Source organism: Mastigoproctus giganteus, chromosome 8 (genome assembly GCF_048544385.1).
Source record: "Mastigoproctus giganteus isolate SK-2022 chromosome 8, ASM4854438v1, whole genome shotgun sequence".
In the NCBI taxonomy this organism is placed as follows: Eukaryota; Metazoa; Arthropoda; class Arachnida; order Uropygi; family Thelyphonidae; genus Mastigoproctus; species Mastigoproctus giganteus.
Genome location: NC_143582.1, coordinates 211,045,353 through 211,071,520, shown reverse-complemented (window position 1 = coordinate 211,071,520; position 26,168 = coordinate 211,045,353). Strand labels below are relative to the sequence as shown.

The following is a 26,168-nucleotide window of genomic DNA, read 5'->3' as shown; positions in this document are numbered from 1 at the left end:
GCTGGTCCCACAGGAACTAGTAGTTGTTGGTGACTCTATTGTCAGGGAAACGGGGAACATGCTATGTAAAAAGTATAGGTGGAACAGGACCAGGGTATGTCTGCCAGGGGCAAAGGTTGATGACGTTGTAGAGCGGATATCATCTTTCAAGGGCACAAAAGGTGATATAGTTGTACACGTTGGCACTAATGATATTAAGAGTAGGAGACCGGCAGAATTACTCAACAAGTACAGGTCACTGTTGAAAAAAAGCCGAGAATTAGGGTTGCATTTGAAAGTGTCTGCAATTCTGCCCAGACACGATAGGAGGGAGTACATGATGAGAGCCTTGTCGATCAATTCGGCCCTGGAAAGATTGTGCAAGGCTCAAGGGGTAGAATTTTTTTCAGCCTGGACTGTACTTGTTAACAGGAGAGACTGCTTCTACAGGGATGGGATACACTTAAATAGAAAGGGTGCAAGAATATTTGCTGATGCTATCGAGGCAGTGTTAGGTGGGTCGGAAAACTGCTAGCTTGGGGGGATACAAAGACTAATAGTTTAACAGTAACCGCAGGCAGAGGTGAAGGTGATTCTTGCACAACTTCTATTAGAATAAGAAGCGACCTGGAGCGAGGGGTGTTGGGGGTTTCAGGGACGGATGGCAGTCATCCTGGAATAGTTGGGTATATGGGATGTGTTAGGGTAACAAGGAATAGGCATAGGAGCATGTATGCTTGCATGTATACCAATGCTAGAAGTATAGTAAATAAATTTGATGAATTTGAAGTGTTGGTCAAGACATCAAAGGCGGATATTGTTGGGATAGCAGAGACGTGGTGTCACAAAGATATAAGGAATGCAGAACTGGAATTTGGGGAGTACAATGTGTACAGAAAGGATAGACAGGACAGAAAGGGAGGAGGTGTTATGCTGTTAATTAAGAAAAACATAAAATCAAAAGAAGTGCATCCAGTTGATATAGATGGACAGTGCACTGTTGAGTCAGTTTGGTGTGACATAAGCACTGCGAAAGCAAAAATAAGAGTAGGAGTGTGTTATAGGCCTAATGACTCGAATGAGTACAATGAACAATTGTACAGAGAAATAGAGTGGGCCAGTAAATCAGAATGTCTTATAATGGGGGATTTTAACTTCCCAGATATTGACTGGAACTTGTGGGTTGGTCACTCACACACTAGTCAGACTTTTGTGGATTTATTGGATGATTGTTTTCTGCAGCAGCATGTTCGAGAGGCAACCAGAGAAAGTAATACTCTTGATCTGGTTATCAGCAGTGATCATTCGTGTATTAAGAATTTGCAGATAAAGGAACCACTAGGTGGCAGTGATCACAGTGTGCTGAAGTGGGATTTACTCAAAGAGGTAACTACCGTCAGGGGTAAAGGAAAGGGTTTTTGCTTCCGTAAAGGGGAGTACAGTGGTCTCAGACAGTTTTTAAATTCTGTACAGTGGGATCAACTGACGATGTTACAAACAGTAAATTCTAAGTGGGAAGCATTCAAGGAATTAATCGTGGAAGCTACTAGACTTTTCATACCGATGAAGAAATATTGTTCAAGGTTTAGGCCTAAATGGTTATCAAATGAACTAATGAGACTTGTGACAGAGAAGAAAAATGCATGGGATGCATATAAATTATCAGGCGACGCAGAAGCCTGTAGCAGATATAAGCTAGTCTGTAATCAGGTCACAAAGGAGGTTCGGCAGGCAAAGGCGGATTACGAGAAATCTTTGGCAAAAGATGCTAAGAAAAACAGCAAGGATTTCTTTACTTATATAAACTCTAAAAGAAAGGGGATGAATATGATTGGGCCACTTGACATCGATGGTTCGACTGCTGATGATCCTGCTCAGATAGCAAACAAACTGAATGAGTATTTTGCATCTACATTCACACGTGAGGAATTATTACAATTTGAAAATGGAAGAAGGTTATAAAATTGTAGCAGTGTGCTTAATGATTTTGTAATAACTGAGAGCAAAGTGGAGGAGAAATTGTTGAAGTTAAACATAAGAAAGGCACCTGGGGTGGATGGGATCTATCCAGTTATATTAAAGGAGGCGGCAAAGCAACTAAGCAAGCCCTTAGCCATAATTATGAGAGCATCCTTGGATTCAGGGGAGGTTCCCACGGACTGGAGATGTGCAAATGTATCCCCAATTCACAAAGGAGGTTCGAAGGGTGACACGAGTAATTACAGACCAGTTAGTTTAACTTCTGTTCCGGGTTAAATAATGGAGTCACTGGTTAAAGATGCATTGCAGGATCATCTAGACAAGACTGCAGCAATAATTCAGACACAGCATGGGTTTGTTAAGGGAAAGTCTTGTCTGACAAATTTGATTGGTTATTATGATGTGGTCACAAAGGAACTGGATGCAAAAAATAATTTTGATATCATATACTTGGATTTCAGGAAAGCTTTTGACACTGTTGCGCATGGAAGACTACTGTACAAATTGGAGCAGAATGGTATTAAGGGTAAGTTGCTACAATGGATAAAAGGATGGTTAAGTGGGAGAAGACAGAGGGTGGTAATCAATGGGTGCTGCTCTTCGTGGACTAATGTTATTAGTGGAGTCCCACAGGGTTCGGTGTTGGGTCCACTGTTGTTTTGTATATTTATCAATGATATTGATGAAGGTATATCAGGCTTAATGTCGAAGTTTGCAGATGACACGAAGGTTGGCAGGGTTGTTAATGACAGTAATGGCAGTGTGCTACTGCAACAGGATCTAGATAATTTGGGCAGATGGGCTAAGAAGTGGCAACTGAAGTTTAACCTTGACAAATGCAAAGTACTGCATATGGGTAGAAGTAACCCCAGAGAAACGTACCAACTGTGTGGTACTACACTTAAGGTGGTAGAAAATGAAAAAGACCTGGGAGTAATTGTGCAGTCAGATATGAAGTTTTCTGAGCAATGTAGACTGGCTGCTAGGGCAGGTCATGGGGTTTTGTCAATGATATATAGGAATTTTGCTAGCAGGGAAAAGGAGGTGATTGTCCCTCTGTATAAGGCAATGGTCAGGCCACGCCTTGAGTACTGCGTACAGGTCTGGAGGCCTCATTTTAGGAAGGATGTAGATTTGCTTGAGCGTGTACAGAGAAGAGCAACACGATTGGTGAGGGGAATGAAGGGATCCTCTTACCAAGAGAGGCTTAAGTTCTGCAAATTGCAGTGGCTGGAGACTAGGCACCTGCGCGGTGATCTGATTGAGGTCTATAAGGCCTTGAATGGGTTGAGCACGCTGAATTCTGATGGGATCCTCCCACTTGTTCAGAATACGAACCTACGGGGACATAAATTCAAATTAAGAAAGGATAGATGTAGAATAGATGTGCGGAAATTTGCCTTTAGCCAGCGGGTGGTTAATTGCTGGAACAAACTTCCATCTGCCGTTGTGGAAGTTGATAGGTTAAATAAATTTAAGGAGGAACTGGACAGGCATTTGAAGGGTATGGTGTGATTTTTTTTTTTTTTTTTTTGGCTGATGCTGCATAAGCTCCTACACTTGCTTTCTTGCATCAAGTGCCACTACTACTACTACTACTACTACTACTACATCCATTTAGGCCTAAACCTTGAACAATATTTCTTAGTTGGTATGTAAAGCCTAGTAGCTTCCAAGGTAAGTTCTTTGAATGCTTCCCATTTTGAATTTGGTGTTGGTAACATCATCAGTTGGTCCCACTGTATAGAATTTAAATACTGTCTCAGATCATCGTAGTCGCCTTTACGAAAGCAAAAACCCTTCCCTTTACCCCTGATGGTAGTTATCTCTTTGAGTAAATCCCACTTCAGCACACTGTGATCACTGCCACCTAGTGGTTCCTTTATCTGCAGATTCTTAATGCATGAAGAATCACTACTGATAATCAGATCAAGATTATTACTCCCTCTAGTTGCCGCAAGAACATGCTGATGTAGAAAACAATCATCCAATAAATCCACAAAAGCCTTCCTAGTGTGTGAGTGACTAACCCACAAATTCCAGTCAATATCTAGGAAATTAAAATCCCCCATTATAAGACTCTCTGATTTACTGGCACGTTCTATTTCACTGTACAGTTTCTTATTATACTCATCAGAATCATTAGGCCTATAGCACACTATGTCACACCAAACTGACTCGTTTGGTGTGTTTCTTAACTAATAGCATAACCCCTCCTCTCTTCCTATCCTGTCTCTCCTTTGTGTACACATTATACTCCCCAAATTCCAATTCTGCATTCCTTATATCTGTGTGACACCACGTCTCTGATATTCCAACAATATCCACTTTTGATGCTTTGAGCAATACCTCAAATTCATCAAATTTATTTACCATACTTCTAGCATTGGTGTACACACAAGTATACATGCAACACTTATTTGTAACATTTGTAACATGCAACACTTTGTAACAATTATAATTATATAAAAAAAACAGGAATTCTTGCATATATTCTTGTGCATTAACCATTCACTCCTCCAAACAGCACATGGCAAAAAACAATATCCAGTGCTTCAGCTACAATGTATATGAATATCCAGTGTGATACGTGTGAAAAAAAAAGAAATAATAATTGTCAGATTTCTACTGGTCCAATTTTAATAAAATTTGGAAGAATCAATAAATCATTCCAAATGAACCAAATATAAAATTTCAAGAAAAACCATTGACTGAGAGTTGAGTTATAAGATGCAGCTGGATGGACAAAGAAATAACAACTGCTAGATTTCTAATAGGCTGATTTTAATGAAATTTGGGTTGGCTTAACAAATTTTTATTATAAAGAAAAATATAAATTTTATGAAAATCTAACCATTAAAATCTGAGTTATTACATATAGACCTGGTGAAGATAATAGGTGCATTGCACACATATATGCTAACACGCCTAAAAACCATTTTCTTTTGTTTTAAAGGAAATTAAAAACTGTTACACCCATGTGATAGAGTTTTAAACATTTACTGAAGTGAAGTACACCAATTTACTTTTCCAACATTTCAAAGCTCAACTGAACCCCATCATCAGACCATTAGGGAAAGTTAAAACAAAAGAAAGAAATAAAATTAGCAATTGTAAGGTTTCAACAGGATTGCATTATGAAGTTACATTAATGAATTTTAATACGACATTAGCATTAAGTTAAGTTAAGATAACTTACTTTAAATTAAATTACTTATAAAAAATCAAAAGAATAGTTTATGAGAAATTGTCCACAAGAAATATTGATAAGTTCTGAATTTAAATTTGGAAAAAACAAGGACTTTCTGTTAGAGAAAGGAGATGCCTAAAAATTGCAGAAAATTATGGTGGGTTAACTCTAATATAGAAGTAAAATCTAAAGAAGAATTATTAAATAAATAAGATTGTGGAAAGGCTTACCTGAATTCTGGAGAAAGTGAACATTAAAAGTAGACTTCTAGACTGGGACAACTGAACTGGTGGGGGAGTGACTGTCTTTTTATAGTCATTTTGACATAAACTGTCCAAGTTTGCAGATAATACAAAGGTTGGCAGGGTGGTTAATGATAGTAACAATGATATGCCACTGTAACAAGATCTAGAAAAGTTTGCGGATGAGTGGCAAAATAGAAATTGAAGTTTAACATTGAGAAATGCAAAGTAATGCATATGAGTAGTAGTAACCCCAGAGAAATGTACGAAATGTTGGTACTACACTCAGCATAGTGGAAAATGAAAAAGATCTGGGGTAATTGTGCAGTCAGATGTGGAGTTCTCTGAGCAATGCAGACAGGCTGGCAGGACAGTTCTTGGGGTCTTGTCAATGACATACAAGAACTTTTCTAGTAGGGATAAGGAAGTGGTTATCCCTTTGTATAAGGCAATGGTCAGGCCACATCTTAAGTACTATATGCAAGTCTGGAGACTTCATTTTAGGAAGGATGTAGAGCTGCTAGAATGAGTATAGAGAAGGGAAACAAGATTTCTGAAGGGAACAAAGGGGTGCTCTTACCAAGAGAGACTTCAGTTCTGCAAACTGCAGCATCTGGAGACTAGGCACCTGTGAGGTGATCTGATTGAGGTGTTTAAGGCTTTGAATGGATTGAGCAAGCTGATGGGATTCTTTCTCTTGCTCAAACTATGCATATGAGGAGGTATAAATTCAAACTGAAGAAGGATGGTTGCAGAATAGATGTGAGGAAGTTTGACTTTAGCCAGCAAGTGATTGGCTGCTGGAACAAACTGCCATCTGTTGTTGTGGAAGCTGATAGCCTAAATAAATTCAAGGAAGAATTATACAAACTATTGAAGAGAAAAGGATAGGTGGAATGGAATTTTTTTTCTCTGGCTGATTTTGTATAAGCTTGCTTTCTTGCATCATTTGCCACTAAAAATACTAATACTAAATGTGTAATATGATAAAGTTCAAATAAAATGGAAAATGGGGTGTACAATCTGCAAATTATAAGAAAATTTAAATTCATATTATAAGAAATTAGCAAATCAAAAATCAACAGCATATCAAGGGTTTAGTGTCAAACAACATTAACTACAAAATTGCATTTTCTTTTTGCAATAACTAGTTTTACTTTATAAAAATAACAATGCATATCATGTCATAGAACTGTATCTCTCTAGTACTTTACAAGTTAGCTTAGGCTGTAAGTACATTTCTGGTAAACCAAGAAAATGCCAAATTACTTTTTTTGGTTAATTACAAAAACATCAACTACAAAATGATTTTGTAGTTAACATTGTTTGACACTAAATCCTCAATATATATAAAATATGGAATTAGTAGAAGGAACAACACCTTTCACAGCGAGACAAGCAGAATCACTTTCTTCTCCTTTGCTATTTTTTGCCTTACATGTATACTTCCCACCATCATCCATAGATAAATCACGAACAGTCATGGAATAGCATTTTTCTTCTGGTAAAGCAGCAATTTTAATTTTTCCAATAGAAGTTAATTCTTTTCCATCTTTGTACCTTAAAAATTAAATGAAATAAAAAAGATATTTTAAAACTATTTTTATACTATTTATACCTAATATAAAAATTAATTTTATTAGAATCTAAAAAACCCCATGAAATACAAGAAAATTTACATTATATTTATACTTTTACAATGTCTCTTCAAGTAGAAATAATGCAGAAGACTTAATTAAATTCTATTAAAGAAAGCATAGGCAGTTTCACTATACTGTATAATGAATTCTGACAATATGATATGCATTATATATTAAAACAATGAAATTAGTCTAGCATCATTAACTATAGTAAATTTTAATAGTTGTGAAAAAACATAATGTAAACATTGTAATTACCTAGTTAAGCTAAACTTTTTGAAAACAAATTATCCAAGTTTAATCCTAAGTCTAAAAAAGAACAAATCACTACAATAATTTTAGTTTTTAATGTAGTAGCCATGTTATGGCTAAACTAATATTTAGTTGTTCTTCAAGTGGCATGGTATGCAGGTAAATTGGAATTATAACTGAAGCACTTCTCCTTGAATAGGTAAAAATCAGTCTTTATTTCTCAAAAAGAATAGATGAATAAATTAATAAATGCAGATACAGTGGATTCCAGTTATTTGGGCCACCAGTTAATCGGGGCAGCTGTTTATTTGGGATAAATCTTAAAGAATAGAATCTAATGGAGAAAATAACCAGGGTTTTCTTCGCTTAAATGAGACAACATGGCATTTAATTGGGGCAGGAGACCGCAGCACTCGAGATTGCCCTACGATTGTCCTTCAGAAATCCAACCGGACCACACGGTTCAGTTGGATTTCTGGAGGACACAACCATAAAACAATTAGCAGTTTCCAGTTTATTAGGCTTTTCTATTAGTGCAATCTACTATAAACGAGTAGTAAACTCGCTCTTATTACATTTGAGATAAATTCATAATACCGATAATACAAATTCATAATAAATTTGAGATAATACCGATAGTGGAATTCTGTGAGTTTTACATTATTATGGCGAAATATGTTTCCTCCTCCATGAAATCTTCAATCATATAAAAATAAATTTTCAGAATCTTCTCTTTATTCCTATTTTTAAAGCTTCATAAACTGGTTACTCCGTATCTCACTTGTGCGTATCGTGTTAGTTGCAATTTGTGGGTGCCGTGTTCTTTGTTATTGATTGCTTATATTTTTTACTGTTTTAAATTTTAACCCCCCCCCCCCCCCCCAAAATATCAACAGAAATATCAAGTAGTTAGTATGTATATATTACAGTACATCATAATTAAGCTATGGACATAAGCTTAAATTTATTTTTATTTTGCTAACCTGTGGCAAATATTATTCCAAATTTCACGCATCATTTAAGTTTTTAATTGACAAGGTAATAAAATGTAAATTTACACTTAATATATCTTTACTTTTATAGCCTGTGGATAATATTACTCCTATTTTTGTTTATTAGAATCACTGTTTAATAGAATTAAAATTCAGTTCCCAAACGTGATCACAATGACCGGCGCTTACTACATATTGAATAGTGAACGGTATTTTACTATGTTGTATCCATCGTAAAGTGATTTTATCGTACAGTGAATCAATCGTAAAGTAGTGGTCCACTTTATTTTTAACTATTTACGTGAAACTTTGCATAATTGGGGCAGTCGCTTAATCGGGCCAAAGCGCATTAATCCAGTGTGTTCCAAATAGCAAGAATCCACTATATTTTTAAAGTTTCCAATCTGTACGAGATTTTCAAAGATGCTCCATAATTCTGCCTAAGTACATAATCCAGTGAACCAGCTATCTTAGTTGTGGCCACTACTATTATGATTACTAATAGTGGTCAAAATGTTAATTATGAAGGCATCACTGAACTTAGGTGAGACTCTTGTGGATTGGAGAAGTGCAAATGTATTTCCAATCCACAAAACCTAATCTAAGGGAAAAGTGGGAAATTACAGATCAATCAGTGTGACTTCAATGATAGGAAGAGCAGGGAGGCAATGATTAAGAATCTTATATCAAATAAGAATTTTAGGCAACTTTTAGAAGTAGTGACCCAAAGAATCTGATAGCTAATGAAAATATATTCAAAAGCTTACACAATAATGCCAGTAGTACTTCACAAGGAGGGGAATTATATTGATGTTTTGAAATAACTTTTTTTAATAATAAAAATGTATTGCATTAACAATGGTACAGTATGCATTAATTATGAAGCCACCTATATAAAACAGACCAACATTACATAAGTGTGATGTATCACACTGGTGTAATGAAATGTTGATGAAATTTGCCTTTAGCCAGAGGGTAGTTGATTGCTGGAATAAACTTCCATCTGTCATTGTGGAAGTTAATAGATTAAATAAATTCAAGGAAGAACTAGACAAACTTTCAGACTGAATGAATGAATGAAATGAGAACTGTGTGTGTGTGTGTGTGTGTGTGTGTGTGTGTGTGTGTGCGTGCGTGCGTGTGCGTGCGTGCGTGCGTGTGCGTGCGTGCGTGTGCGTGTTTGGCTGATGCTGTATAAGCTTGCTTTCTTGCATCATATGCCCCTACTAATGCTAATGCTAATATCTAAATAGGAAATACAAAGTACTTGGCCAACAGTATAATTAATCTTAAGTGTTTAGTACATTCTCAGTTGTTTCTTTGTACCCCAAGCTAAGGAAAAGTTTGAAACAGTGAATTTTTCACTCTAGTGTTAGAAGTACAGATTTACTAATTGTTTACATTTCTGAAGATCTCTATTATCAGCAAGCTATGAATGGATAAGATAGCATAAGTTATTATTGTATGATATTTGAAATAGGTCATTCATTAAGTTACTAAAAGTTCAGCATATCTTTCAAAGGAGATGTGAGAGAGACAATTTTGCTATTTCTAGAATCAGCAGATCAATTTTCTTTAGAATTTGCAAATTTTGCTTCACCAGAGCAAACGCTGAAGATTCCAAAGGAAATCGATCCACTCATTCCAGTGTTATTAACTCCCTACAGGACACTTTGGTGGTAAATGTCCACCAAAACAACTTAACAAATTAAAAATTAAAATATCTATTAAAGTGACATCAATGCGAATTTTAGTTTTCCTTCATTATTGGTTTGACTTTCAACCTGTATTAATTGTTTTGTTATTGAAGAAGTCTGGTCATAAAAAAATAAAAGAAAATGTTTTTTAGGATTTATTAAGCCTATTCTTGCATATAATTATCAAGTGTTATGAAATGAGAACTTAAAATTAGTAGTGGGTAATTCTAAAAAAGTAATTAAAAATATACTTTCAATATAAAAATAGACTTTTCACAGTTGTGTAGTATTAAAAAGTGAACAATTCTGAATTATTTCTTGCTCCTTTTTACCATTATAAATGTGAGTTACTTTTCTGAGTACACATATATGGATTCAAAACATAGCTGAATGGTCAGGAGCAGGAGTGCAGTAGCAAACATCCTTTGAATGGACATTGGTTCAAGCCTGTGATTGCTAAATATGATTAACAATTGCATTTCCAATTTATTGTAAATATCTTTGACCTGCTGGTTACGGCAGAGTATAAACAAACAAGTACTTTGAACCCTTGAACAGAAGGTTTTTCTCAATGTACAATAAAGAGTATTTATTTATCTTTCTGAAAAACTATTTGAGTCTCACACCAAATGCCCCACCCTAGCTTTGTTGTGTATTACTATTACTACTAATTTGTCCTGGAGATTACTGACTAGGTAACTGGCCCATAATGTATAAATGATAAACTCACAGTTGTCAAGGTCTTGCTGTATTTTACTCCATTAAAATGTAATGCATAGTGTGAACTTCTAATAGCAGATAATTTCCTATGCTTTTCGTTTCTGCAACTATATCAAATATATTTCATTTTATTTACAATATTTCAAAAATAAACCATTACCAAGTAATCGTAGGTGTTGGAATTCCAGATACTTTCACTTCTAATTGAGCTGCATCTTTAATTACTGCAACCTGGTCTTTTAAGCGGCGAATAAATTTTGGGGGTTCATGATTGCTGGTATCTTCTGTAAAAGAAATGAATTATAGTTCAAAGTGCAATTTATTTTAAAATTCTTCATACTGTTACTAACTTGTAAAAAAAAAGTCCTAATTTAATTTTTATGTTGTTTAAATGTTTACTATAATTTATTTTAAAATAAATTTCTAGTAATTTAAATATTTTATAATTATAATAAAAGTTTGGACAATACTGCACTCCAAGTAAGTTTTTAAAGGCAAGAAATGATTGAGTTTACTGAAACAAGCTGGAAAAAAATTTACAGAAAACATTTCAAAACCCAAACATTTAAAAGCCAATTTTGATGAAGTTTTGAAATCTTTGTGGACATCATTTTCAAAGCTGAAGCAAGGAGCTGCCTCCTTTAATATAACATTAGTTATATTAAAGGAGGCAGGAAAGGAAGTAAGCAAACCCTTAGCCATAATTATGAGAGCATCCTTGGACTCAGGGGAGGTCCCCACGGACTGGAGATGTGTAAATGTATCAGCAATTCACAAAGGGGGATTGAAGGGTGACACAGGTAATTACAGACCAGTTAGATTAACTTCTGTTCCGGGTAAAATAATGGAGTCACTGGTTAAAGATGCATTGCAGGATCATCCAGACAAACCCGCTGTTGTTGTTGTTGTTGTTGTTTGGTTTTTAGGAGCATTAGCAACTAAGGCCATATTGCTCCGGGAATATGCGGTGGTCATTCCCTTGACCTTTCCGCATCCTCCGTTTTTGGTGGTGACGGGCTCAAACCCCGGTCTAATCAAGAAGCGTGTGCTACGCACTGCTGCTCCTTCCCACCTGGCTACGGAGGCGCCTCGACAAACCCGCAGCAATAGTTCAGACACAGCATGGGTTTGTTAAGGGAAAGTCTTGTCTGACAAATTTGATTGGATATTTTGATGTAGTTACAAAGGAACTGGATGCAAAAAATAATTTTGATATTATATACTTGGATTTCAGGAAAGCTTTTGACACTGTTGCACATGAAAGACTACTGTACAAACTGGAGCACAATGGTATTAGGGGTAAGTTGCTACAAGGTATAAATGGGTGCTACTCTTCGTGGACTAATGTTATTAGTGGAGTCCCACAGGGTTCGGTGTTGGGTCCACTGTTGTTTTGTATATTTATCAATGATATTGATGAAGGTATATCAGGCTTAGTGTCGAAGTTTGCAGATGATACAAAGGTTGGCAGGCTTGTAAATGACAGTAATGGCAGTGTGTTACTGCAACAGGATCTAGAAAATTTGGGCAGATGGGCTGAGAAGTGGCAACTGAAGTTTAACCTTGACAAATGCAAAGCACTGCATATGGGTAGAAGTAACCCCAGAGAAACGTACCAGCTGTGTGGTACTACACTTAAGGTGGTAGAAAATGAAAAAGACCTGGGAGTAATTGTGCAGTCAGATATGAAGTTTTCTGAGCAATGCAGACAGGCTGCCAGAGCAGGTCATGCGGTTTTGTCAATGATATACAGGAATTTTGCTAGCAGGGAAAAGGAGGCAATTGTCCCTCTGTATAAGGTAATGGTCAGGCCATGCCTTGAGTACTGCATACAGGTCTGGAGGCCTAATTTTAGGAAGGATGTAGATTTGCTTGAGCATGTACAGAGAAGGGCAACAAGATTGGTGAGGGGAATGAAGGGATCCTCTTTCTAAGAGAGGCTTCTGGAGACTAGGCACCTGCGAGGTGATCACAATGAGGTGTATAAGACCTTGAATGGGTTGAGCACGCTGAATTCTGATGGGATTTTTCCACTTGTTCAGATTACGAACCTAAGGAGGCATAAATTGAAATTATGGAAAGCCAGATGTAGAATAGATGTGCGGAAATTTGCCTTTAGCCAGCAGGTGATTAATTGCTGGAGAAAACTTCCATCTGTTGTTGTGGAAGTTGATAAGTTAAATAAATTTAAGGAGGAACTGGACAAACATTTGGACGGAATTGTTTTGTAATTTTTTTTTTTTTTTTTTTTTGGCTGATGCTGCATAAGCTCAAAAACTTGCTTTCTTGCATCAAATGCCACTACTACTACAACTACTACTACTACTACTACATCATGTTGTGATACCATATGGATGCTGATATAATATTACTTCAATCCCAACAAATTTGTTTGGGCTTGTTTTTGTTGTACCTCATTAATTCTTAAAAATCACTTCTTGTAATGCTGACAGATGACCATTTCTAGGCTTAGGTAGCCTTCTTCAAATCATCTTACAATATTTAATATGGTTCCTCTTGATCAAGGAGGCATTTTTTCTCTTTAATACACTCTGAGGGCTGCAATAACACTATCACTATTCTTGCAATAAAGTTTAATTAAAAGTTCTTTATCAATAGGGAACATTTTAAAAGAACTTGGCTGAACTTGGTTACTTAAGTTATGGCTCCCATTTTGTAGTCCGCACTTGAATTCTCTGATCACAGAGTCATTCTTTTTTATAAGGAATACAAAAGCTAATTTGTTTCTTTGGGTTGAATAAATCACTTAGCCTCCTGGTGATCAAATTTCAAATAATTTTTTAAACAATAAACTATTAATTTTTAAAAGTGGAAAAATACTTTATGACTACCTGTATGTAAAATAATATAATATAATACAATATTCATTTTTTAATGAGATGACCTCCACTCAGAGTACACATCCATCCTCTCCCAATCCAGAACTTCAAAAAGCAATTGTGTTCCACTTCAGTTCAGTGTTGCTTGCCTATAACCAATTACTTTCATGGAATATTCCTGCCACAGAATAAGAAAAGGAGGAGGAGGAATAATAATAATAATAATAATAATAATAATAATAGTGGTGCGATGGCCCTGTGGTTACGATACTGGACTACCAGCCTGATGGACCCGTGTTTCAGTCGTGCTTTGCCGGAAGCAAATGCATCTCCATCACACTGGGAGACCTGTATAATAATAATAGTGATAAATTAGAATAATAATAATAATAATAAAATAAATAATAATAAATAAAACATTGCAAAAGTTGCTCCAGTGGACGTACCTCCCACAAGTTGGAGTGACGGCTAAAACAGATAGTGGCACCATCTGGTGTCACTCCCAAGAACTAACACTACCACTGGACATAAGCAGAAGCTAAACAGGTCCACCTCCATAGATGGATGATATCAAACAGAAATAATTATACTGCATCAAGTGTGGCACAGGATGAAGTCACTTGCATTCAAGCCTTAGGCAGAGGTGTTGGCTCAAAAAAGTTGGAGACAGTCTCCCAAGGACGACCGTGGAGCAAGTGGTGCTGTCCCCCGTATGGCTACCACAAGACAAGGACAAGACCATCCAGCCCCACCAAATGGAAGTGCTTCCTGCACAACTGTACTAGTGACCACCCAGGAAGTAAGAAAACACCAACGCATGAAGTGGAGCATCGAAATGAATACATATATCATGCTTTCATACTATGAAATAACGAAGCTCGAGACTGAAATGACAATGTACATGTCGAGACTACATACCAAGTGGTTGAAATGATTCCTCAATATTCAGGTCACTGAACAGCGAATAGTGGACCAGAGAAGGACTATATTCATAAAGAACCCGATAGCTCTTGCAATCTTGGAAAAAATCAAACAGGACATGAGCAAACAACTACAAAGAACAAAGAATATGGACAACATGGAATCAGAGGAGGAAGAGCAAGAAGAAATACAATCCAGGGCAGCTGAAGTGGAAACAGACGAGGTCATGATATCCAGAATAATAATAATAGGGGTGTGAAGAAGAAGTAAAACAATCAAGGAACTCCCACAACTGGCAAACTCCAGGAATAACATCTACAACTACTGGTACAAGAAGAAGGACCTAAGAGAATTTGAAGGAATGAACCCCACAAAGATCCATGTGAAACCAAAGCAGAGACCCAATAGAATCTTGTGGAGAGTCACAGACCACCTCAATCGAAAAATAATACTGCATCACCTCAAGAACAATGGTGCAACACTGGAGGCCATCCACACAGCTGTATACTGTGCTACCATAGCAGCCACTAGGATTAATGGAAAAGAAATGAGAGACTATCAGCAAAACTGAAAAAAACAAGGAACTGCCAGCATGGGAAAGAAGACCTTAGCAGAAGATAGAAGAATTAAGAGTCAAGATATTGACTCTTAATTCAATTGACCAGTACCAACAGGGTAAAAGGAGTAAGAAATTGATTGGAAAAATTAAAGGGCATCCTCAAGAGAGACAGCATTCACAGGAAACATGAGACCGAAAATCAGAGAAAGGGAGAATACTTGAAGTACCTCCTCACATTCAACAAGAAACTATGCTGATACAAAGAGCTCCCAGAGGAAAGTAAACCAAATCTTCAATGAGGACCAAAGAGCCTTCTACAGGAGTCTCAGAGAAGATGGGAAAGATGGAAATGGACCACCCAAGCAGAAGATTACCAAGGAGTTCTGGGGCAACACATGGAGCAGTGAATTAAGCCATAACAGTCAGGCCCCCTGAATAGAATTAGAACAGAAGAAAACCAAGGATGTACAAGAGATGAGAGAGTAGGAGATTGGGGACGAAGAAGTAAAACAATCAAGGAACTCTCACAACTGGCAAACCCAGGAATAACATCCACAACTACTGGTACAAGAAGCTCACTTGCACATATAAGCACCTAGCAGAGTAGTTCGTGGAAGTGATAAGGCACCCAGAGACAATCCCGAAGTTTCTTACTCAAGGAATCATATATCTGAAGCCTAGAGACCAAGATACAAGAAACAACACAGTGAAATACAGGCCAATTACATGTCGCCCAACAATGTACAAGATCCTGACCAGCTGCATAACCAAGAAGATATCAGACCACTTGGAAAGCCAGAACATAATGGCTGAATAGCAGAAAGGATACAAGTGGATGAGCACAGGATGCAAGGAGCAATTAACCATAAATGCCACAGTTATAGAGCAAGCCTACAAGAAGTGCCACAACCTGTACACAGCCTACATTGATTACTGCAAGGCCTTTGACTCATGCCTCATAGCTGGCTAATAGAGATGCTGAAGATCTACAAAGTCAATCTGATAGTAACAAACATCCTAGAAGCAACCATGGCAAAATGAGTACCACTGTTAAGGTTGAGAACATCACAACCAGACCGATCCCCATCAAGAGAGGAATCTTTCAGGGAGATGCCCTGAACTCACTGTGGTTCTATCTATCACTCAACCCGCTATCCACCATGCTCAACAGCAGCAAGTATGGATATAACCTCAAAGAAGGAAGGAAAAACCTGTACACTCTCACCCACCTGATGTACATTGATGACATCAATCTCTACATGACAGCCAAAAAGCAACTAGCATTAGCATTAGCATTAGTAGAGGCATTTGATGCAAGAAAGCAAGCTTATGCAGCATCAGCCAAAAAAAAAAAAAAAACCCACTTCACCCCTCTGTTCGTTCAAAATACCTGTCCAGCTGAGCCTTAAACTTATTTAGGCTATCAACCTCCACTACAAGGGATGGAAGTCTGTTCCACCAACCAACCACCCGCTGGCTAAAGGCAAATTTCCGCACGTCTATTCTACATCTGTCTTTCCTCAATTTGAATTTATGCCCTCTCAGGTGATTATTCTGAGTGAGAGGAAGAATTAGCATTAGCATTAGTAGAGGCATTTGATGCAAGAAAGCAAGCTTATGCAGCATCAGCCAAAAAAAAAAAAAAAAAACCCACTTCCACTTCACCCCTCTGTTCGTTCAAAATACCTGTCCAGCTGAGCCTTAAACTTATTTAGGCTATCAACCTCCACCACAAGGGATGGAAGTCTGTTCCACCAACCAACCACCCGCTGGCTAAAGGCAAATTTCCGCACGTCTATCCTACATCTGTCTTTCCTCAATCTGAATTTATGCCCTCTCAGGTGATTTTTCTGAGCTAGAGGAAGAATCCCATCAGCATTGAGCATGCTTAAACCATTCAAGGCTTTATACACCTCTATCAGATCACCTCGCTGGTGCCTAGTCTCCAGACACTGTGATTTGCAAAACTTAAGCCTTTCTTCGTAAGAGCACCCCTTTGTTCCATTCACTAATCTTGTTGCCCTTCTCTGTACTCGTTCCAGCAGCTCTACATCCTTCTTGAAATGAGGCCTCCAGACCTGTATACAGTACTCTAGGTGTGGCCTGACCATTGCCTTATACAAGGGAATAATCACTTCCTTATCCCTGCTGGAAAAATTCCTGTATATCATTGACAATACTCCATGAGCTACTCTTGCAGCCCATCTGCACTGCTCAGAGAACTTCATATCTGCCTGCACAACCACCCCCAAGTCCCTTTCATTCTCTACCACTGTCAGTGTAGTACCACAGAGTTGATACGTTGCTCTGGGGTTGCTGTTTCCCATGTGTAGTACTTTACATTTCTCAATGTTAAACTTCATTTGCCACCTCTCGGCCCATCTGCTCAACCTTTCCAGATCCTGTTGCAGTAGCATAGTGTCAGTAGTGTCCTTGACAACCCTGCCAACCTTTGTATCGTCTGCAAACTTGGACATTAAGCTTGATATACCATCATCAATATCATTTATAAATACAGAAAACAATAATGGACCCAACACTGAGCCCTGAGGGACTCCACTAATAACATTAGTCCACGATGAGCAGTGTCCATTGATTACCACTCTCTGTCTTCTCCCCCTCAACCACCCCTTTATCCATAGCAGCAATTTGCCTCCAATGTCACACTGCTCCAATTTGTGTAGCAGTCTTCCATGTGCAACAGTATCAAAAGCCTTTCTAAGATCCAAGTATATAATATCAAAGCTATTCCCTGCATCCAGTTCTTTTGTGACTGTATCATAGTATCCAATCAAATTGGTCAGGCAAGACTTCCCCTTAACAAAACCATGCTGTGTCCGAGTTATAACTGAAGTCTTGTCTAAATGATCCTGCAGTGCTTCTTTAACCAGTGCCTCCATTAATTTTCCTGGAACAGAAGTTAAACTCACAGGTCTATAATTACTTGTGTCAGCCTTTGATCCTCCTTTGTGAATTGGGGTCACATTTGCACATTTCCAGTCTATGGGTACCTCCCCGAATCCAAGGAAGCTCTCATAATTATGGCTAAGGGTTTGCTTACTTCCTTTGCTGCCTCCTTTAATATAACTGGATAGATCCCATCCACCCCGGGTGCCTTTCTTGTGTTTATCTTCAACAGTTTCTCCTCCACTTTACTCCCAGTTATTTCAAGATTCTGTAGCTTACTGCTAGAGTTGAATACACCTCTGGCATTCCCCTCGCTGAATAACTCCTCAAGTGTGAATGTCGATGCAAAATATTCATTTAGTTTGTTAGCTACCTGAGCAGGATCATCAACAGTTGACCCATCAATATCAAGTGGACCAATCTGATTCATCCCCTTCCTTCTAGAGTTTACATAAGTAAAGAACTCTCAGCTGTTTTTCTTTGCATCCCTTGCCAAGGATTTTTCTTAATCTGCCTTCGCCTGCCTAACCTCCTTTGTAACTTGGTTGCATATCAACTTGTATCTATCATAGGCTTCTGTGTCATGTGTTAATTTGTAAGTATCCCATGCATTTTTCATCTCTGCCATATGCCTCATTAGTTCATCTGACATCCATTTTGGCCTAAACCTTGAACAATATTTCTTAGTTGGTATGTAAAGCCTAGTAGCTTCCAAGATAAGTTCTTTGAATGCTTCCCATTTTGAATTTGCTGTTGGTAACATCATCAGTTGGTCCCATTGTATAGAATTTAAATACTGTCTCAGTCCATCGTAGTCGCCTTTACGGAAGCAATAACCCTTCCCTTTATCCCTAATGGTAGTTACCTCTTTGAGTAAATCCCACTTCAGCACACTGTGATCACTGCCACCTAGTGGTTCCTTTATCTGCAGATTCTTAATGCATGAAGAATCACTGCTGATAATCAAATCCAGAGTATTACTTCCTCTAGTTGCCTCCCGAACATGCTGATGTAGAAAACAATCATCCAATAAATCCACAAAAGCCTTGCTAGTGTGTGAGTGACCAACCCACAAATTCCAGTCAATATCTGGGAAATTAAAATCCCCCATTATAAGACTCTCTGATTTACTGGCCCACTCTATTTCCCTGTACAGTTTCTTATTATACTCATCAGAGTCATTAGGTCTATAGCACACTCCTACTCTCAATTTTGATCTCCCAATGCTTATGTCACACCAAACTGACTCAACACTGCACTGTCCAGCGATGTCGACTGGCTTCGCTTCTTTGATTTTTATGTGTTTCTTAACTAATAGCATAACCCCTCCCCCCTTCCTATCCTGTCTATCCTTCCTGTAGACGTTGTACTCCGGCGCCTCCGTAGCCAGGTGGGAAGGAGCAACAGTGCGTAGCACACGCTTCTTGATTAGACTGGGGTTCGAACCCGTCACCTCCAAATACGGAGGATACGGAAAGGTCAGGGAATGACCACTGCATATTCTCGGAGCAATATGGCCTTAGTTGCTAATGCTCCTAAAAAAAAAAAAAAAACCAAATAACAAATAACAAACGTTGTACTCCCCAAACTGCAGTTCTGCATCCCTTATATCTGTGTGACACCACATCTCTGATATCCCAACAATATCTGCCTTTGATGTTTTGAGCAATACCTCAAATTCATCAAATTTATTTACTAAACTCCTAGCATTGGTGTACACGCAAGTATACCTGCACCTGTTTCTATTCTTAGCTACCCTAACACAACCCATGTATTTACTTGTACCGCAGTGGCTGCCAGCAGTCTCTGAAATATCATGCATCATGTTTTTCAGGCTTCTGCTCATTCTAATAGAAGCAGTGCAAGAATCTCTTTCACCTCTGCCAGTGGCTACTCTGGATCACCAAAGGATTCAGCAATGATATCAGGATGGAATTTGTTCTAGACAAATGCAACATCGAATGATTGCATCAGGGAAAATTAGTCAACCAAAACTACCAGCTGCAGACTGGTTAGAGATCGAAGCCATGACAAAGAAAGATCTACCAATACCTGGGAATGATGCAGGCTCAGCAGTAACAGCACAAGGAAATCAAGGCCTGCCTGACCAAAAAATACAATCAGAGACTCAGAAGCCTGCTGAAAGCAAAGCTGAATGGAGGGAACACAATTAAATCCATAAACACCTATGCAGTCCCAGCACTAACATACTCCTTTTGGGATCACAGATTGGACTAACTCAGAGCTGGATGATATCATGAAAAAGACAAGGACAATGATACCAGCTACCAACACCGCTCAAAGTCAGCCAAGGAGAGACTACCAATAGTTTAGAAAATGGGATGAAGGGGCCTGACAGACCTCACTGAGCAACAGAAAACAGTGATATCTAACCTGAAGGATTACTTCCAGAAAAATGCAGCAGCACTCTACCAGGCAATAAGAAGCCAGACAAGCACCCTACCTCACTCAACCTAAGTGAGGAGTCCCCTCCCACAAAGATGGCACAAATGAAGCTAGAAAGATGGGTAAAGAAGACATACCATGGCAGACACTACAATGACCTCCATGAAGATCATATAGATAAAATGGCTTCCAATGCATGGCTCATAAGTGGGATGCTCTTCCCTGACACTGAAGGATTTATGCTCGCATCCAAGACCAGGTAATCAACGCCAGAAACTATGGAAAATACATTGCCAAGGAGCCCAGAGTGTCAAATGACACATGTCAATCATACCACCTAGCCTCCGAAACGATCCAACATATCACTACAGGATGCAAGGTGATCACCCAGACTGAGTACACTTGTAGACACGACCAAGTAGCCAGGATAATACATCAGAAGCTAGTAAGGAAATACCAGTTGTTCAAAGCAAGTGTACCATATTACAAGTATGAACCCAGGCAGTACTAGAGACCCCAACTCACAAGTTGTACTGGGACTGTGCCATAATAATGAACAAGACAATAACCACAACAGACCAAACATAATCCTTATCGACAAGAAGGAAAAGCCTACCTATCTGATTGATACAGTGGTGCTTAACATTGGCAACCTCCAGAAAACTGTAGAGGAAAAAATCAGGAAGTACACAAACCTAAGACAGGAGATCAAAGAGATGTGGCATATGCAACAAGTAATGACCATCCCGACACCGTGTCAACCAGTGGTTATGGTGCCAAAGACCCTACATAACAGCCTAGCAGCAATAGGCCTCCCAGTAAGTATGTTAGTACCGACAAGGAACTCCAGAAAGTCAGTCTGAACACTTCTGGGATAGTAAGAGAATTCCTCAACCAACAGTAACACCAGACATAACAACAACCCTGTGTGCGTGGTAGCAATACCCATCAGAGGGGGGAACCCCCCCACAAATCAACGAGAAATAATAATAATTATTATTTCATAATAATTATTATTATTTCAAGGTTTAGGCCTAAATGGATGTCAGATGAACTAATGAGGATATGGCAGAGAAGAGAAATGCATGGCATACATACAAATTAACATGTGACACAGAAGCCTATGATAGATACAAGTTGATCTGTAACCAAGTTACAAAGGAGGTTAGGCAGGCGAAGGCAGATTACGAGAGATCCTTGGCAAGGGATGCGAAGAAAAACAGCAAAGAATTCTTTACTTATGTAAACTCTAGAAGGAAGGGGATGAATCAGATTGGTCCACTTGATATCGATGGGTCAACTGTTGATGACCCTGCTCAGGTAGCTAACAAACTAAATGAATATTTTGCATCGACATTCACACATGAGGAGTTATTCAGCGAGGGGAATGCCAGAGGTGTATTCAACTCTAGCAGCAAGCTAGAGAATCTTGTAATAACTGAGAGTAAAGTGGAGGAGAAATTGTTGAAGATAAACACAACAAAGGCACCTGGGGTGGATGGGATCTATCCAGTTATATTAAAGGAGGCAGCAAAGGAAGTAAGCAAACCCTTAGCCATAATTATGAGAGCTTCCTTGGACTCAGGGGAGGTACCCACAGACTGGAGATGTGCAAATGTGACCCCAATTCACAAGGGAGGATCAAAGGCTGACACAAGTAATTATAGACCTGTGAGTTTAACTTCTGTTCCCGGAAAATTAATAGAGGCACTGGTTAAAGAAGCACTGCAGGATCACCTAGACAAGACTTCAGTTATAGCTCGGACACAGCATGGTTTTGTTAAGGGGAAGTCTTGCCTGACCAATTTGATTGGATACTATGATGCAGTCACAAAAGAACTGGATGCAGGGAATAACTTTGATATTATATACTTCGATCTTAGTAAGGCTTTTGATACTGTTGCACATGGAAGACTGCTGCACAAATTGGAGCAGTGTGGCATTGGAGGCAAATTGCTGCTATGGATAAAGGGGTGGTTGAGGGGGAGAAGACAGAGAGTGGTAATCAATGGACACTACTCATCGTGGACTAATGTTATTAGTGCAGTCCCTCAGGGTTCAGTATTGGGTCCTTTATTGTTTTCTGTATTTATAAATGATATTGATGATGGTATATCAAGCTTAATGTCCAAGTTTGCAGACGATACGAAGGTTGGCAGGGTTGTCAAGAACACTACTGACACTATACTGCTGCAACAGGATCTGGAAAGGTTGAGCAGATGGGCTGAGAGGTGGCAAATGAAGTTTAACATTGACAAATGTAAAGTACTACATATGGGACACAGCAACCCCAGAGCAACGTATCAACTCTGTGGTACTACACTGACAGTGGTAGAGAATGAAGGGGACCTGGGGGTGCTTTGCAGGCAGATATGAAGTTCTCTGAGCAGTGCAGATGGGCTGCAAGAATAGCTCATGGTGTATTGTCAATGATATATAGGAATTTTTCTAGCAGGGATAAGGAGGTGATTATTCCCTTGTATAAGGCAATGGTCAGGCCACACCTAGAGTACTGTATAGAGGCCTGGAGGCCTCATTTCAAGAAGGTTGTAGAGCTGCTGGAACGAGTACAGAGAAGGGCAACAAGATTAGTGAATGGAACAAAGGGTGCTCTTACGAAGAAAAGCTTAATTTTTGCGAATTACAGTGTCTGGAGACTAGGCACCAGCGAGGTGATCTGATAGAGGTGTACAAAGCCTTGAATGGTTTGAGCATGCTCAATGCTGATGGGATTCTTCCTCTTGCTCAGAATAATCACCTGAGAGGGCATAAATTCAAATTGAGGAAAGACAGATGTAGGATAGATGTGCGGAAATTGCCTTTATCCAGCAGGTGGTTGGTAGGTGGAACAGACTTCCATCCCTTGTCGTGGAAGTTGATAGCCTAAATAAGTTTAAGGCTCAGCTGGACAGTTATTTCGAACGAACAGAGGGGTGAAGTGGAAGTGGTTATTTTTTATTTATTTATTTTACTACTTTTTTTTTTTTGGCTGATGCTGCATAAGCTTGCTTTCTTGCATCAAATGCCTCTACTAATACTAATGCTAATAATGTTATTTTGACTTTTATTATGACTTTTTCTCCTTATAGGAATTTTTACAGCCTGTGACAGGTACTGGTACGGAGCACATGGGGTGGATGGTTGTGTCTGAATACTATTATTATTGTTAATCAAGGAATTTTCTGACTATCTACAGGTGTTCAGGATTGCAGTGTTCTGAAGTTCTGTGTATATGTTCTCTGAGAGGCCTATTGCTGCAAGGCAGTTATGGAGGCTCTTTGGCGCCACCCTGGTGAGTGATACAGTGATTGGGATAGTCATTACTTGTTCTTTCTGTATGCCACATTTCTTTGAATATCTGATCTTTTCTTTATAGGTTTTCTGGAGGTTGCTAGTGTTGGGCAGTGCTATATTGTTCAGGTAGGTAGCCATTTCCTTTTTGTTTCTTGTCAATAAGGGTTATGCCTGGTCTGCTGTGTAAAATTATCTTGTCTGTTATTATGGTGAGGAATCTCTGGTATGGCATGGGGTTCATACTTGTAATACAGTACACTTCCTTTGATCAACAGGTATTTTTGCACTAGTTTCAGATATATTATCCTGGTGACCTGTTTGTGTCTATGAGTGTACTCCACCTGGGTGATCACCCTGCATCCTGTGGTGATGTGATGGATTGTTTCTGGGGACAAGTGGCATCACTGATACATAACATCTGCCACTCCAATGTATTTCCTGTAGTTCCTGGTGTTGATTAACTGGTCTTGGATGGAGAGTATGAATCCTTCAGTCTCAGGGGAAGAACCTTCTGCTTGTGAGTCATGCATTGAAAGCCATATTACCTATGTAGTTTTGATGGAGGTCATTGTAATATCTGCCATGGAGTGCCTTCTGTCTGTGTGAGTGCAGTCTCCTTGTTGAGGTTGAGTAGCATATGCCATTTATCTATCTTTCTTATGACTTGATAGATTGGTGCTGTGTTTTCCTGGCAGAAATTCCTCAAGTTCTTAAGCTCCTGTTTTTCAATGAGTCTATCAAAACACTCCCTCCTCTTTTCCAGGCTGTGATCAGTCTCTCGATGGCTGACTTCAGGTGGTACTGGTGCATCTTGGTCATCATTATCTTAGTTGATCTCATAATCTCCTTCAACTCAATGGTGGTCTAATTGATATATTCCCAAAGGAGTAAGTGTGTAGGTGTTTATGACTAGCCATGTTCTCATCATTCAGCTTTGTTGTTAGCAGGCTCCTCAGTCTCTGATAGTATTTCTCGGTCAGGCCTTGACCTCCTTGTGTTCTTACTGTTGAGCCTGTATCTTCACCAGATATTTATAGGTCTCTCCCTCTGTCATAGCTTCAATCTCTTCATCAGCCTACAGCTGGTAGTTTTGCCAGACTTAGGATTTCTCTTATGCTATTATTATTACAAACATTATATTCAACTTTGCATTCAATTTCCATCTTTGGGGTTTCTTTGGTCCCCTCCAGTGACAGTGTCCCACTTTGGGCCATCAAGGCTTGGACTTATATTAGAAATGACACTGTTATCCATGGATTGACCTAAATTGCTAATATCATTTAACACAAAATACATCACTAAAAAGTGAATTTACCATTTGTCTAAAACTGAGGCAACAGCATTACAACTGTTTTGCAACAATTAGTATTTCATTAGACGGATGGCTATTACTATGCTGATCTGTGGATAATGCATCATTATTATTTAAAAATCAGCACATGAATAATCTATCATTATTCATATACAGGCACTCCTCGACTTATTTACTGAATCTTTTTTTTTTCATTACGTAAGTCCATTTTGTATGCAAGTCCAACTTCGGTCTTGTAGATACAAAATACATGTACAGTACAGTACAGTACAATACAATGCACTGCACTGAGATTATAACCCCCAAACAACTTCAACATGTACAGCATTTTACGATTTGTAATCGAGTTAAATGAGGGTGAAAAAACATACAATGAATAATAATGTAGAGTTCAGTATTTATTCAAAACTAATTTAATCTAAATACGATACGTAAATTAATTTAATCTATGATCAAAAGACTATATGATGGACTCTCCAAAATAAAATACCGTTCACTATATGTAGTAAGCACTGGTCATTGTGATCACGTTTGCGAACTGAATTTTAATTGTATTAAATGGCTATTCTAATAAGCGAAAATAGGAGGAATATTATCCACAGGCTATAAAAGTAAAGATATTGAGCACAAATTTACACTTTACTTCCTCCAATTAACAACATTAAATGATGCGTGAAAATCGGAAGAATATTTCCCACAGGTTAGCAATATAAAAATAAATTTATGCTTACTTACATAGCTTAATTAATAGTGTAAATAACTGATATTTCTGTTCACTGACATTTTTTTTTTTTGTCATAAAATTTAAAACAGTAAGAAAATAAGCAATCAATAACAAAGAACAGCACACACAAATTGCAACTAACACACAATACATGCAAGTGAGATACGGAGTAATAACTTTATAAAGCTCAAAAAATAGGAATGAAGGGAAGAGTCTGAAAATTTATTTATGATTTTTATATGATTGAAAATTTCAGTGAAGGGGAAGCACATTTCACCACAGTAACGTAAAATCCCACAGAATTCCAGCTATCAGTATCATTGCAAATGCAATAAGATCGAGTTTACTAGCCGTTTATAACAGACTGCACTAACAGAAAAACCCAATAAACCAGAAACTGCTAATTGTTTTATGGTAGTGACCTCCAGAAATCTGCTTTAGAAAAATATCGCAAAGGCATTCAAAACTCATTCTTATAACCAAACATAACAACAGCTTTGTGCTTTGTACATA

General features: G+C 38.3%; 1 protein-coding gene across 3 annotated transcripts in view; it reads right to left on the bottom strand.

Moving 5' to 3' along the window:
* The window catches only part of LOC150082242 (protein Obscurin-like), an 865,351-nt gene that overhangs the window by 444,850 nt on the left and 394,333 nt on the right, over window positions 1-26,168 (bottom strand). For all 3 annotated transcript variants that reach the window (XM_090379203.1, XM_090379204.1, XM_090379205.1), the window contains 2 exons: window positions 10,853-10,976; window positions 6,773-6,951 (listed from right to left, as the gene is read on the bottom strand). In XM_090379203.1, coding sequence (XP_090235329.1) covers window positions 6,773-6,951; window positions 10,853-10,976 — 303 coding nt within the window. The remainder of the gene's footprint in view (window positions 1-6,772; window positions 6,952-10,852; window positions 10,977-26,168) is intronic.